The sequence below is a fragment of the Python bivittatus genome, unplaced genomic scaffold, assembly GCF_059951505.1.
Source record: "Python bivittatus isolate LINGU-HERP-01145 unplaced genomic scaffold, Pbiv_v1 ctg000080_np1212, whole genome shotgun sequence".
Taxonomy (NCBI): Eukaryota; Metazoa; Chordata; class Lepidosauria; order Squamata; family Pythonidae; genus Python; species Python bivittatus.
The window spans coordinates 55,281,553-55,294,676 of NW_028277035.1; the positions used below are offsets into that span (position 1 = coordinate 55,281,553).

A 13,124-nucleotide genomic window follows, 5' to 3' on the forward strand; every position below is an offset into this window, starting at 1 on the left:
GCAGAGCCAGGTCTTCAAATCCCTCCAGAAGGCCAGGAGTGAGGGGGCCAATCTCACCTCCGAGGGCAAGATATTCCAAAGGGCCTTGAGTTATTTATAAAAATAATAAAGGCGGGATAAAAAGCCCTTTTTTTAAAAAAATGTGCATACTGGTATGAGGTGTGAGTTCTGGATGGGTAATCAGGTGTACCTGGGATGACTTGACTGCAAAGGAATAGACCGACAGGGAGCAAAGAAGCTTGCAAGACACTGGAGATAACCAGTATTCAATGTCTTGATCGCTCTGAGTTCTCAGCCATTTCATTGAAGGTCTTAACCAGGCTATATGAAACCAAGCTTTTAAGGGTACACCTGGCAAGGCTGAGCTCCTCAGCAACAACGCCATCCTTTAAATTGTTTTGAATCCTGAATGAGAATTTAATGAAATCATCTTTAATCCTGGCTTCCGGTGAGAAATGGCAGTGTGCTAGTTTCTCCTTTCAAGCGGAGAGACATTGTTGTGGCACTTTTAGGCTCAGGCAGGCTTCCTGGAGCCTGAAGAGTTCTCCTGAGTTAAGGAGAATCCCAGAAATTGTCCCACCCAACCTCTGGACAGCTCTTCACAGCAAGAAGATCCCGAAATAAAGATTTTTCGGGATCGACTGGTGAGTGATCAGCTGGTTCCAAGCTGCGATGAAGCCATGAAAATGTTTGTGTTGACCCTCTTGTTTTTAAGATTACTTTCTTTCTTTTTTTCTTTTTTTTAACCTCTATATGGTTAAAGAGAGGCTTTCTTTGGCTACTGTATACTTTCTCCTTTTGGGGATTATCAGTATTTTGTGGAAATATTTTACTCTTTTTTTTTTTTGATTGGGACAGTAGATTTGTTTATTCAGCAAAAAAGGCAAAGGCTGGATTTTTAAATTAATTTTTAAGAAACAAGAGGAAATGGAGAATCTGCATTTGGGTTTGTGTTATTGGACTGTGGATATGGGAGCTGTGTGAACTCTGTTTTGTTTTCCTACTTTGTGCTGATTGGAGAGGAATGTTAACAAGATAATTGGAATTTCTTCCTTTCCCTTTTTACTTTGGAGAAAATGTAATTTGTAGTTTTGACACTAGAGAAGACTATTGACCATGGCTATTAAGAAATCACAGGGATGAGCATTTCAAGATTATGTTTCAAACTTTGCAGAAAAAATTATTCAGTCCCTGGAGGTTAAATTTGATCATTTGAACAAGAAACTGGATGCTAAATTAAATGAGACTGTTGTTGATGTGAAGCAAGTTGATGACAAGTTGGATATTTTGGAGAACAATATCAACAATAAAGATATGGAAGAAGAAAGAGTGTTGAGTACCTTATTGGGCTTTAAAGAAAAAGAAACTTACTTTGGACTTACAGTTACTTTAGAACAGCCTAATGATGATATTATTTTGGATTCACAAAAAGATTTTAAATTATTGAGAGATAAAGAGAACTTTCTGCAGTTGTTCCTGAAAGAAGAAGACAAGGAGAAAATGATAAAGATTCAATCTGTGGGGCACTGTTTGCTAGTCTAAATATTGAACTCTGTAAAAGTAAACAGAAAGTGTATAAAGTAAATCTGTTTGATTATGTTTAAAACATAGGCTGTGGTTTCTGATAGATTAATGGTGTTTTTTGAGACCAGGACTGTATGATGATGTTACTAGGATTATTGTTACTGAATATCAGAAAAAATGAGTATAGGTTGTGAATCTTGATAGTTATTAGAGGGGTTTCTTGTTGATTAGGACTGAATGAGGATGTCATTAGGACTAAATAAGGGAATATTAGCGTGTGTGGGAAATATGAGCAATATGGAAGTGTTTTCCTATCTCGGGGAAGGGATGATGGTATATGATAATAGTATTGGGATTTTTATATGCACACAGATGGTAAAACACAGAGATATTCATGATTGAAGAAAGGAAGATAACAATAATGGAAGTAGTGGGGAAGGTGAAATAGACTATATTGCGACTAAAAAGGGGAGGGTTATCCTTGTTTCTGTTTGGAAATCGCTTTTGTTTTTCTGTTTTGCTTGGTATTGCAAAAATGGCATGCTGATTTGGGGGTCAGACAATTAATAGAGTTTAAGATTAGAGAAGTGCTTTGTATTAGTTATATTCTTAGAGTAAAAGATGTATGTATTCTATACTTGTACCTGTAACAGATAAAGCCGGAAGTCATCTTTTTTTCTTTTCTTTTTTCTTTGCACTTTTAATCTTTTTTTTTTTCCTGAACTTTTTTTTTCTGTTTTTTTCTGTTTTCTTATATTTTACTCTTTATTGAAAATTAATAAAGTTTTATAAAAAAATCTTTAATCCTATGACTGATTGGCTTAAAACATACAGTGCAAGAGACTTTACTGGTGGGTCATATATTGATATTATTCCTTCCTACTGCAGCTACTTATAAGACACAAGATCTGAAGGAGCAAGGAAAATCTCGAGAGCCGGTTTCAAAGAAGGAAACAACTCCACAGCAAGAATAGAAATATAACAGCCTGCTCTGAATCCCTCATTACAAACTCAGAATACTAGGATTATGGAGTATAATTCCTTAGAAAAAGAAGTAACTGCTCAAAGTTAATTGTACCCAGCAGATGGTATTGAAAACGAGCTGAAGGTCTTCTAACTTTATTCTCTAGCCTTCCATCCAATGTAGGCCTAGCATATGGCTGCAACAATCTCTAGGGTACCTTTCATCTTATCTCTGTGATGCTAAAGCAGATTTAAGCTCTACAGACAAACCAATGAGCCAAAGATTAACTGTAAACAGTACCTCATGACAGTTTAAACAAAGTAAGATAGACAAATCTTCAGCTACAGATGAACATCACCCACACAGATCTACTGTGGAAAAGCTCAGGTTGGGCTGTCACAAGAGTGAGGACTTTTGGAAATAAGTTTAGATATTTGCATGGCCTGCTCTGCTTGTGATATCTGAAAATATAATCTTTGCATCAGAAATAAATGCACAAATAAATAATGTAAGGGCAGCTTGAATACTTCTCTTGAACAAAAGGACATCACACTTAAGCAGCACAAAAGATAGGAAGTGTAAGCTATTCATATATCCTGTTTTCTCTCTCTTCATACTCCAAAACTGATGGGTTGAAATTATTTTCGAGTAGAGGGGGAAGAGAATTCCCAAAATGAGAACAAATGTAAATAAATATCTGGGCCCCACTAACTTTGGCTCCTGGGCACATTAGAAGTAAAATAAACAAAGAAATATGATATAGAGGGAGAAACATTTTCTATTTCCTGTAACTTTCTTCCACAGTCCTACAATGTATGAAAACTAGAAGCTTGCCCCATCTTCGCTTTTCTTTCTTTTATTAAATGAAAGACTTTGCATTTGATTTATATAAACAATTTTATCTCTCTTTTCTACTTAGCACTTGAAGTAGCTTACAGGATACCTAAAAACAGAATTAAATTATTGGAGGCCATATTCTGCATTTTCCAAATCTCAGTCTTCCCAAAAGAACTCTGAACACACACTGATGTGCCATTGCAAGGAATTGCTTTTAATCATAAGCTTTATACATGTTACTCCCCAGCTATGGATTGTCACCTTGGTGTTGTTCTGAATAGTTCTTCCTGGACGAGCCTGGGTCGATATTTGGTTATTAAATTAGCCAATCTCCCTTTCCAAAAAGAGGAACTTCGTGCACAATTAAACTTTGGAAAAGCACACAAGTAGGCAAGAATCCAGGATTAAACCTGATACCTAAATACCAAGGGTGCTATATATTTGTTTATAAATCCTCCCTTCCCCATGATGTAAAGGCAGTTATTCTTACTCAATCCCCACTGGAAATTTTAAATATGAATCAAGTTCTAACAACAATAATGGAGTTAATCAATTATGTGAGTTAGGAGAACCAACATGCCAATGACAAAAGCATCTATGAATGGGAGAAAAAAAAAGTAAGATTTAGTTGTTGTTGTTTTTAATTTCTGCATTTCCCTAAATAAAATTTTAAAAACACAGTTACAATAGCAATAATTACCATGGATTGCTATTTTTAAACCATTCTCCAATTTCAGACACAATAGATTTAACAATGCAAATAACTCACTCTGAAATCCTATAAAACCAATGGAGAGGAACTAGCAGATTAACAAAGGAAATGGCTATTTTAAGTTACAAGAGTGTTTATAGTGCTGCTTTTGAACATCACAGTAAGATAGAAAAAATAAAACAAAATATTCATACAACATGTCAATGGTGTTTGAAGCAGTTCCCACAGATTTTGGATTATGGTTTATTGCAGCTGTAACCCTTCCAAGCTTCACTAGAATAGGGCTGAATGAAATTTCAGTATTGGTGCCCACTTAGAGTATTGTTACATGCTTGATCTAACATATTCCTTACAACTGAATCTGGCTATTGCTCCCACAATTAGAAAAAAACAGTAAAGTGAGCTCCCCATTATAGCAAAGATTAAAAAGCCATCAATTCAACTGCTTAATCATACTTCTGGCTTTGGTTTCTGACATTCCACATCTTGAGCAAAATTTTATTGAGTGATTACTTGGCATGGACTTGTTATAATTGGCCATCGCTGTTGCTTTAAGGTAAACTGAGAGGCTAGGGTCCAATGCCAATAATAATGAAAGAAATACATGCCTCATCAAATTTACAGATCTAGCACCTAGTCGTGCCTATAACACATAAAAAGATAGAAAATAAATAAACTATGAAATACCTCTTTCAGACATGGCATATTGGTTGCATATTCACACACATTTATGTGCTTGCCCCACTGACATCGATGGGGCCTATTGTAATGAATTTAATCCAAAGGAAACAATTAAAGTACTTTAACAGATTAATCCCTTAAAAAGGTAAGATCATAAATGGAAGGATACCAACTACTGATTGTTCTACTTTATAGTCCAATCCTAGGAGCCTGTTTAATCAAGTATGCATTTTATATTATAGAGCAGTCTTTCTCAACCTTGGCAACTTTAAGATGTATGGACTTCAACTCCCAGAATTCTCCAGCCAGCATGCTGGCTGGGGAATTCTGGGAGTTGAAGTCCACACATCTTAAGGCTGCCAAGGTAGAGAAATGCTGATTGATATATACATGTATGTATGTGTGTGTGTGTGTGTGTGTGTGTGTGTATATATATATATATATATATATATATGGATGGTTTATATTGTGCATTACTTTTTTTCCAGATAAATCAATTCCAGATGTATAAGAATGGGCAAAAATAGGAACTTACGTTCACTGATGGAACAGGACCAAATGCTGACATTTACTGGTCTTACTTTTCAATATACATATCCTTTTACTTTTTATTTTTACTGCTTTTACTTTTCAATTATAGGTGTGGAAGCTATTTTTGTTCAGCAATGTCCACAGGATCTTGCTGCTTTTATCAAAATGACAAAAGCAGCATTGTGGTATTGCGCTGGAAGCTCTGCTCCTTTTAGGGGGACATGAGATGCTGCGCTGCACTTAGAAAAGGGGTAAGGCTTGCATTATAACCCCGCAGCACTGTTTTCTTCAATCTGACCTCTTTTGCCCCCCTGTATTAGCATTCTTTACCAGGGGCAGCAGACAAAGCTGAAACTGATATTGGGTAGCGCTAATATAATATATCTACCAAGGTAGTATTGTGACCCTATTTCTCAGTATCACTTTTGAGTTTTTTCATCTTGACTCTGGATAGAGAAATCATTGCTCATACCTACATATCAGATCAGATTTATATCATAAAGTTGAACATATGTGAATGGATTCATAATTATTATCACTGTGTAAGTAGCAGATAGTAAAGTTGACAAGCCTACGAGTGTTGTTCACTTTTGAAAATTATCCTACAAAGCGTTTCCTTACAAACTTTAAATAGCATAACCACCATTGTAGCATTTGACATACGGCCTGAAATATTTTATAGAACAGTTTAAAGAAAATTTATGCAGTACCAAAGCACAAGAAATCTCAGCATGCAGCGTTGTGCAAATATTAATTTGAAACTCAGATGCATTGTGGAAACCAGCGCCCTTAATGCTTACCAGCTGTGTTTTTTTAAAAGACCTCTCCCGTTAGATTACACATTACCCTTTCTAAACATCAACTGCCACAATACCATTAATAATGCCTCTTAAATTAGATTGTTGACATCTGCTGATTTTTGTCAATGGCATGTCGGGATTTCCTTTGGTGGTCTCTGCTGTTACTAGTAAATCACATTTGCTGTGGCATTAACTAGAAAGAAGATAAGTAAAGCTTTGCAGTGAGTCCCTACTAAGAAAATAACTAAGTAGCAGCTAATTCTCTACCCACATTTCAGAAGACATTTCAGCCAGGGTTCCAAAACCACATTTGCATTCAGTGGGTTATGTTTATTTACTTTTAGAAATTCAGGCTTACCTATAATACTGTAGCTCAGATTCTAGCTGCTGGATATAGATCTGCAGTTGGGATACTTTATGGGCTTTAGTTTCTAGCTCCTTTACTTTTCCAAGGCTGTTAAGGATAACACATCTTGCTTCTTCAACTTTCTTCCTCATTTCTGCCTGCTCTCTCTTTAAGCTGTGGTTGCAATCTTCCAGGGCTATGAGGGCTTCATGAGAATTCCTTAGTTCTTTTTCCAGTTCTTGATTAAACCTAATTGCTTCTTCAATTTGTCCATCCCTAGAACTCCGGATTAATTCAACCTCCTTTAGAACACTCTGAAGGCACTTGGAAGTCTGAAATCTATTGTTCACCTGTTGTTTCCGGTTGCCTATAAAGCAAGTCCCATTTTTCTTATGATGTGCATGGCTCTTCCACAATCCCACCTATAATCATCAGGAGAAAAATGAAAAATATTAATTGGGAATAGTCATAGTTTTAAACAGATTTGTTCTTAATGTTTCATCTTCAGCAAAGATGCATCAATAGCTGAAGAATGATCATCATCCAATGGCTAAAGCAAACACACAAGCGCCCATAATTTCTTCTGTCTGGATTATTTCACATAGGAATTCTTTGTGAATATTCTTAATTGATATTTACCCCCATTTGGGAGACCTGGATTACACAAAATGGCTTCCCAATAAAAACTCAGGAACATGTTCCAGATTAAACAAACCAGGCTGAGTGACACCGACATGTATTAAGACTGTGATCCTACACCTAGTTACCTCATAGTAAGGTGCATTTGGTTCTGAGTCAGCGTGCATAAAATTGCATTATAAAATAGATGCCAATATAAGTATTAAAGCTCATCAAGAGAAACTGTAGACTTAAGCGGTTCTTAATTTCTTGGTAAAATAGGGCATTGTGAAACATATTAAGGAGTTTTCATTTTAATCCTACCTAATTTGGTGCTGCACTTATTATGGGAGCTGAAATCCAATGCATCTGAAGATCACCAGGCCAGAGAAGACAGCTCTAGAAGTTATGAAAGTATTAATATGTAGAACACATAGTTAAGTGCGCATGGTGTACAAGCCAAGTCTTGCTTGTACATACACTGTTTTTATTAATTAAGATAATTTATTTAGAAAAGCTGTGTCTTACTATACAACCTTAAAAAGGGATGCTGAAGGCACCAACAAACCATGAAAAGCACAGCATCCAATCCAACATCACCATAACTCATAAACTCAGCATTTATTAATTTTTTTACATAAAGGGTATACAGAGCTGACTTCAACCCATCCCAAAAGCTCTCTAAAACTGGACAGAGTTGAAAGCAAGTGAAGAAGCCACATGGGCACCCAAGAGTGGATGGTCTTTCTGGGGAGGGAGTATTGTAGGGGACATTGCATTATGGTTAGCAGGTAGAGGAGGAAAAGTATTGCTCTTGCTGTCCTTGCTCCCACATGTGCCCACTTAACTTGTAAAGGTGAATGTATAAACCTTTGTTCTGCATGCATGTTCTAAGCCTTGTTCCCCCCCCCCATACAGACATTGCCTATAAGTGAATGTGGGTAACCTGTAAGTATACCAACTGTTCAGGCATAGGCAATGACTGCCTAATCATGCAGAGATTGCCTATGCCTACACAGGTGGTATACATACAGGATTACCCATAAATAGGCTAAGTGTAGACAGGAGCAAGAAAAGCAGATGAAATCCCACTCCCTTCCACACGGCATTCACTGTAATGAGTTCAGAGAGGAGGAATGGCTGTTACTACATGACAAGGTTAAAGTTCTCTCTCCTTGCCAGAAAGGAGCCTAAGGAAACAAAGTTGGCTGTTAGGATGGTGGGTCATCAGGAGGATGGTGGGTGGTGGATGAAAAGAAAAGAGAAGCAGGAATTTGTTCTGGCTACCAAGAGCTAGCAACAGTTCCCAGTAAGGCAAAAAAATGAAATAAATTGTGACTTCAGAACAGAGTCTATCTTTTAGTTGAGGCATTATGCTATAGTTGGACTTATTCATTTATTTATGCATCAAAATTGTATGTTGCTGAATCTGCTAGACTCATGCTGACTTACAATAGCATACTAAAATAAATTAAAGCATTACATAAGAAGGGTAATATAATATAGTGTCCCACAAGAACAAGCCAATAGTGAAAGCTAAGTATTTATTATTAGCTAACATCTGGGTTGTTTATGAGCTGGCTACGTACAGTATATGCAGCCTGTTCTCCCGGCTTTTTGTTTCTTGAAATCTTAAAACTCATGGGGTTTTTGGACTCAACTGATCATTTAAAGTTAATCCCTGGGTGCTGTACAGCAACAAGATCTGGCCAACTTTACAGAGCTGACAGGACATAATAAAAGGTAATTTCCTGTTTTGCCTGGAGGGGGGACCCCATAACAAAAACATGGTGGGTGTACCGTTTGGGTACTCTTGGATGGCTTAGGAGCCATCCTAGGAGGCAGCCAAGAGAAGAAGGGATGGGGGGGGCAGAGATTAAAGGAGTCACACTGTTACAAGTAGTAGAGACCAACTGCACAGAAGAGCCACAGGAAGTCCCATAAGACACAAGACAGAACTTCCCTGATGACAGGAGGTGCACTAAAGAACCAACAAAAACATTGTGAAAGTATCTGTCTGTGTATATCTTAGTTCTTCAACTCTTGGTACGAATATATGCATCTGCAGATGCATGCAGCAAGCAATTAAAAATTAGATTTAAAAAGTGGCTTTCATTGGAAAAGATTTATTTATGTATCTATTAGTAAGTCACAGAGTTATTCCAAAAGGTAAAGTACAAACATATCAAAGAAAGTCATACGATTTGACTTTCCCCAGGGTATCCTAGCTTCAGAACAGACTACTGAATTCAGGAGACTTACTGTTAAGAAGTCCACATTGGACAGCAGCCTCAAGCAGATTTCTGCTAATGTACCCACTTGTCTGTGAGTAAAGACCACTGAACTCACCAGCGCTTAGTTTTTAGTGGACGTGTATATGGAACTGCACTGTTAAACCCACTAAAATCAGTGTATTTAATTCTGCATTAGATGGTAGAATTTATATTAAAATCATGAAATTATTCATCACTGTAAGCTATGCTAATAAAATAATTATGAGGACCCAATCTTTTTTTATTTAAAAGTGTCAATCTCCTTGTCATTGAAAGGATGCACAGGAATGAAAATGGAGATACAGCCCTAAAATATTAATACAATCTGACTTTCCCTAGTGTATCCTGTTTCAATAGAAAAATACATGTTCTTCCTTCATCTTTGCCCTTCATACTATGACTTTACCTTTAATCCAGTCATAGGCAAGATTTTCCCACTGAAGTCAATGAATTTCCCACTGAAACCAAAGTTACACTTAGAAGTATATCAAAGTCAGTAAAGCCATGTAAGAATGCTTCAGAGTGAAACTTGTTCAAAAGTGCTTATCTTTGACTGGACCAGGTTCATTACTTTGTTGTGATCTTGTAACACATCCGAAGTCAACTGAGATTCTAAACAGATTTTTGCAGGTAGACCCAAGCGATTTTAAACTCTTCCATCTGAAACATACTTCTCTGAATTTCTAGTACAGTACATTCAACATGCTTAATTTATGCTGTGTATGAAGACCATAGTGTTTATGTGCCATGTTGTCCTTTTGCCAATGACTAACAAGACTTCAGAGAGGACAAAAGCTAAGTAAAATATCTGTGCTTTGTTTGCACCAGCCCCAAAGCCAATAAATGTCAGTGACTTTAAGCAGCCTTTGTTTAAGAGCCTTTACGATTCAACGCAATATAAACCGAACCAGGTTTGAATGGAAATTAAAAAGTGACAAACTCCTTAGAATGACTCCCATCACAGAAATGATTGCTAACCCTCAAGGGTGGAAAGAAACCAGGACTCTCGAACTTATTACCACTATTTTCTTAGTAAATTAGAATTTATATTACTCCAAACATGCCAGCACCAAACAAGAAGCGCAATGGAGGAGCTGCATTCTCCATATGACTTGTCATTAAAAACAGGGCTGATTCTCTGTCACAATTTACTCTTTTGCCTCCCCTTATAACATCCCACTACAGTCAGTAAAGCTCACTCCCTAGTATGTAAAGGTGACAAGGGTTGACTTTGGCAGTTCAGGAAAACCCACCTACCTCAAAGTGCATGTTTTATACACAGTAGACCATCCCACAGCCTATTTCTCCACCAGGGGAGGGCTGGGTGGAAGAGCCTGGAGCCTCCTAAAATTTCCCCACCCTTCTTGAATTTAAGTTGTCCTGAAAAGAAATAGAAAAACCGGTGCTTTTTGGGGGGCTTTTTGCCCCCCTCTTCTGAACATTTCAATTGGCTGCAGCCTCTCTCCCATCCCCGGCTGTAAGCGACGATGCTAACAAATGAAGTAACTGATAGTTTGCTGTGTAAGTTCACCACACCCAAAACGTGCCTCATGAGGCAGCCGCCCCTTTAGCCCCAAGGGTAGGCCTGAGGAAAGGCATTTCGGACCTTCTCCGACGCACTTTTCCCTTCTGCCTGCCTTCAGGTGCCCTTTCCCAGAGCGGATTCAGATTCGGGGGGGGGGAACTTTTGGGCGAGCGTCTGTGCCATTCAGGGTTGCCCTTACCCCACTGCAACCCCGTCTGAAAAGCGTTTGATTAACAGCAGCGAGAAGCTGGGGCTCAGCTTAAGACCGTCACGTGTCACGGGGGTCCAGCAAGGCAGGCTCAACGGCTCCAAGGCGCTCTCCTTGCTCCGATCCCTTCGGGCTCCGCGGCGCGGCAGGACCTCCCCGCCCGCCCGTCCGCTCACCTGGAGCGCCAAGCACCTGGCGTCGCTGCTCTGCAAAGCCGCCCTCATGTCCTCCACTAGCTCGCGCAGGCTGGCGTTTTCGTCCTCGAGCTTGACGATGCGATCCTCCGCTTGCTCCAGCGCCACGATCTCTTCGTAGCACTCCCGGGAGCACGATCCGGGCGGCGGGGAGGAGCACGTCCGGACGCTGCTGCTGCTGCGAGGACAGTCCCTGCCCGCCGCCCTGCGTCCCGCCGCAGCCTGCTCCCGCCGGCGGCGCAGCGGGCTGCGGAGGCGGATCTGGGTCTCGATGTGCTCGCTCTCCTTGCCCAGAGGCAGCCTGGTCACCCCCGCGGCGCCCTGGCCCGGCGGCTTGCAGCCGGCCTTGGTGCTGAAGTAGCCGCACAGCTTGGCGTGGAACTGCCGGAAAGTCAGCTCGGGCGAGAGGTTCTCGCAGAGGCCGGCGCATTCCTCCGGGTCGGCGGCCGCCTCGTCGTCGTCCTGCAGCCCCAGCACCAGGCAGAGGGTCTGGAAATCCTCGCCGGGGATCTTGCCTTCGCCTTCGCAGTCCAAGTGGTGGAAGATCTCTTGCAAGTACTGATCCAAGCCCGTGGCCAGCACGATGATCTCGTTCTCCACCCCCCGGTCCAGCCCGTAGTGGTAAGCCAAAGCGCTCACCAGCCACTGGGTCCGGCGGGCCGGCCGGCTGTAGGGGTCCCACACCTCAGGCGGATCCATCCTCAGGCGCTCCCGCCGCCGCCGCCGCCCCCTCGCAGCTCAGCTCGCCGTTCTCCCCAACCATTCTCCCCAGCTTGAATCGAGTTCCCCGGGTCTGGATGGGCGGCGCTCCCCGAGCCAGCCACGCCCCCTTCTCGGGTTCCTCGCCGCCGTCGCCCTCCTTTCCTCGCTCCGCCTCCGTCCCCAGGACCGAAGGTGGTAGGAGGGCGCCTCCTCTAAGGCTCTGGAGGCGCGACTGAGCATGCGTCGCGTTTCTTCGGTGTAAATGGGTTAAGGGAACGGTCTCTTCCAGGCTCGGAAAATGAGCAGAATTTCTGAACGGAAAACCGGAGCCGTAGGGTAGACTGGGAAGCGGGTAAAAAAACTGAAGAAAAGCGCAGTGGCGAACTGTTTAAGAAAACGGCATGGCTGAGTCCAGGCCGTCTCTAGGAGCGGGGATGAACTGAAAGAAGTCTTTGCCTTATTTCTGTGTCACTTTTTGGCTCCATTTGTACACGCGTCTCCGAGAGTAGCCCCGATCATAACAGTAGCAGCCGCCACCATAAAATCTAATTAAGAAAGTCAATACAAGTGACAACCTAATGAAGAAATGTTGGGCAAACATCAGAAGCACCACATTAGAACATAACAAGAGCCTTCGTGCATAGCCAACACGTGCTGCTTTTGCTGTAAATTGTGCGCGTGCAGGTGTATTTTTCAGTAGCTGCCTGTTTGCCAGTTGTACAGAAGTGCGATGTTTGTAATTGGAACATTTCATAAAGAGAGGAAAACTGCTTTTCTCAGAGTTTTGACTTTCTCAAAGTTTTATTTCCTTTTTCAAAAACTAAAAAAATATTCAAAAGTAAGACAATTCATCACACACAGAGTTTTCAAGCATGGAAGATGTTTGGCATTCAGATGAAGAAACAAAGTATGTTTAGAGTAGTTTTTATATTTCAAGACATCTGGCACTGTGCCTGCAATTTTACTCACCAGGCATGCTTTCTTTGTTCAAGGGCAGGATCTAATTTTTAAATGTGTAGCATTGCAGAAGAAACATCTTTTTATAAAACAATTCTTTTTCACTTTTCAGATTTTTCTGCTCCGCAAGACCTGCTCAGTCACTTAAGATACTGGAGTTTTCTGAATCACAGGTTCACTAGAGTCCCAGGTATGCATGGGCTAGTTAATCTAGCTGTTATTTGATCTGAAGCATATCACACACACAGCAAA

At 40.6% G+C, this 13,124-nt stretch overlaps 1 protein-coding gene across 2 annotated transcripts in view; it reads right to left on the reverse strand.

The window, feature by feature from the left end:
* EFCC1 (EF-hand and coiled-coil domain containing 1) overlaps positions 1-11,990 on the reverse strand; it is an 84,817-nt gene extending 72,827 nt beyond the window's left edge. The window contains exons 1-2 of one of the 2 annotated variants that reach the window (XM_088134138.1): positions 11,196-11,990; positions 6,408-6,817 (exon numbers count right to left, since the gene is read on the reverse strand). In XM_088134138.1, the coding sequence (XP_087990264.1) occupies positions 6,408-6,817; positions 11,196-11,912 (1,127 nt within the window). In that variant the 5' untranslated portion in view covers positions 11,913-11,990. The remainder of the gene's footprint in view (positions 1-6,407; positions 6,818-11,195) is intronic. The other variant, XM_088134140.1, reaches the window with a different exon arrangement.
* Between the last annotated feature and the right edge of the window lie 1,134 nt (positions 11,991-13,124).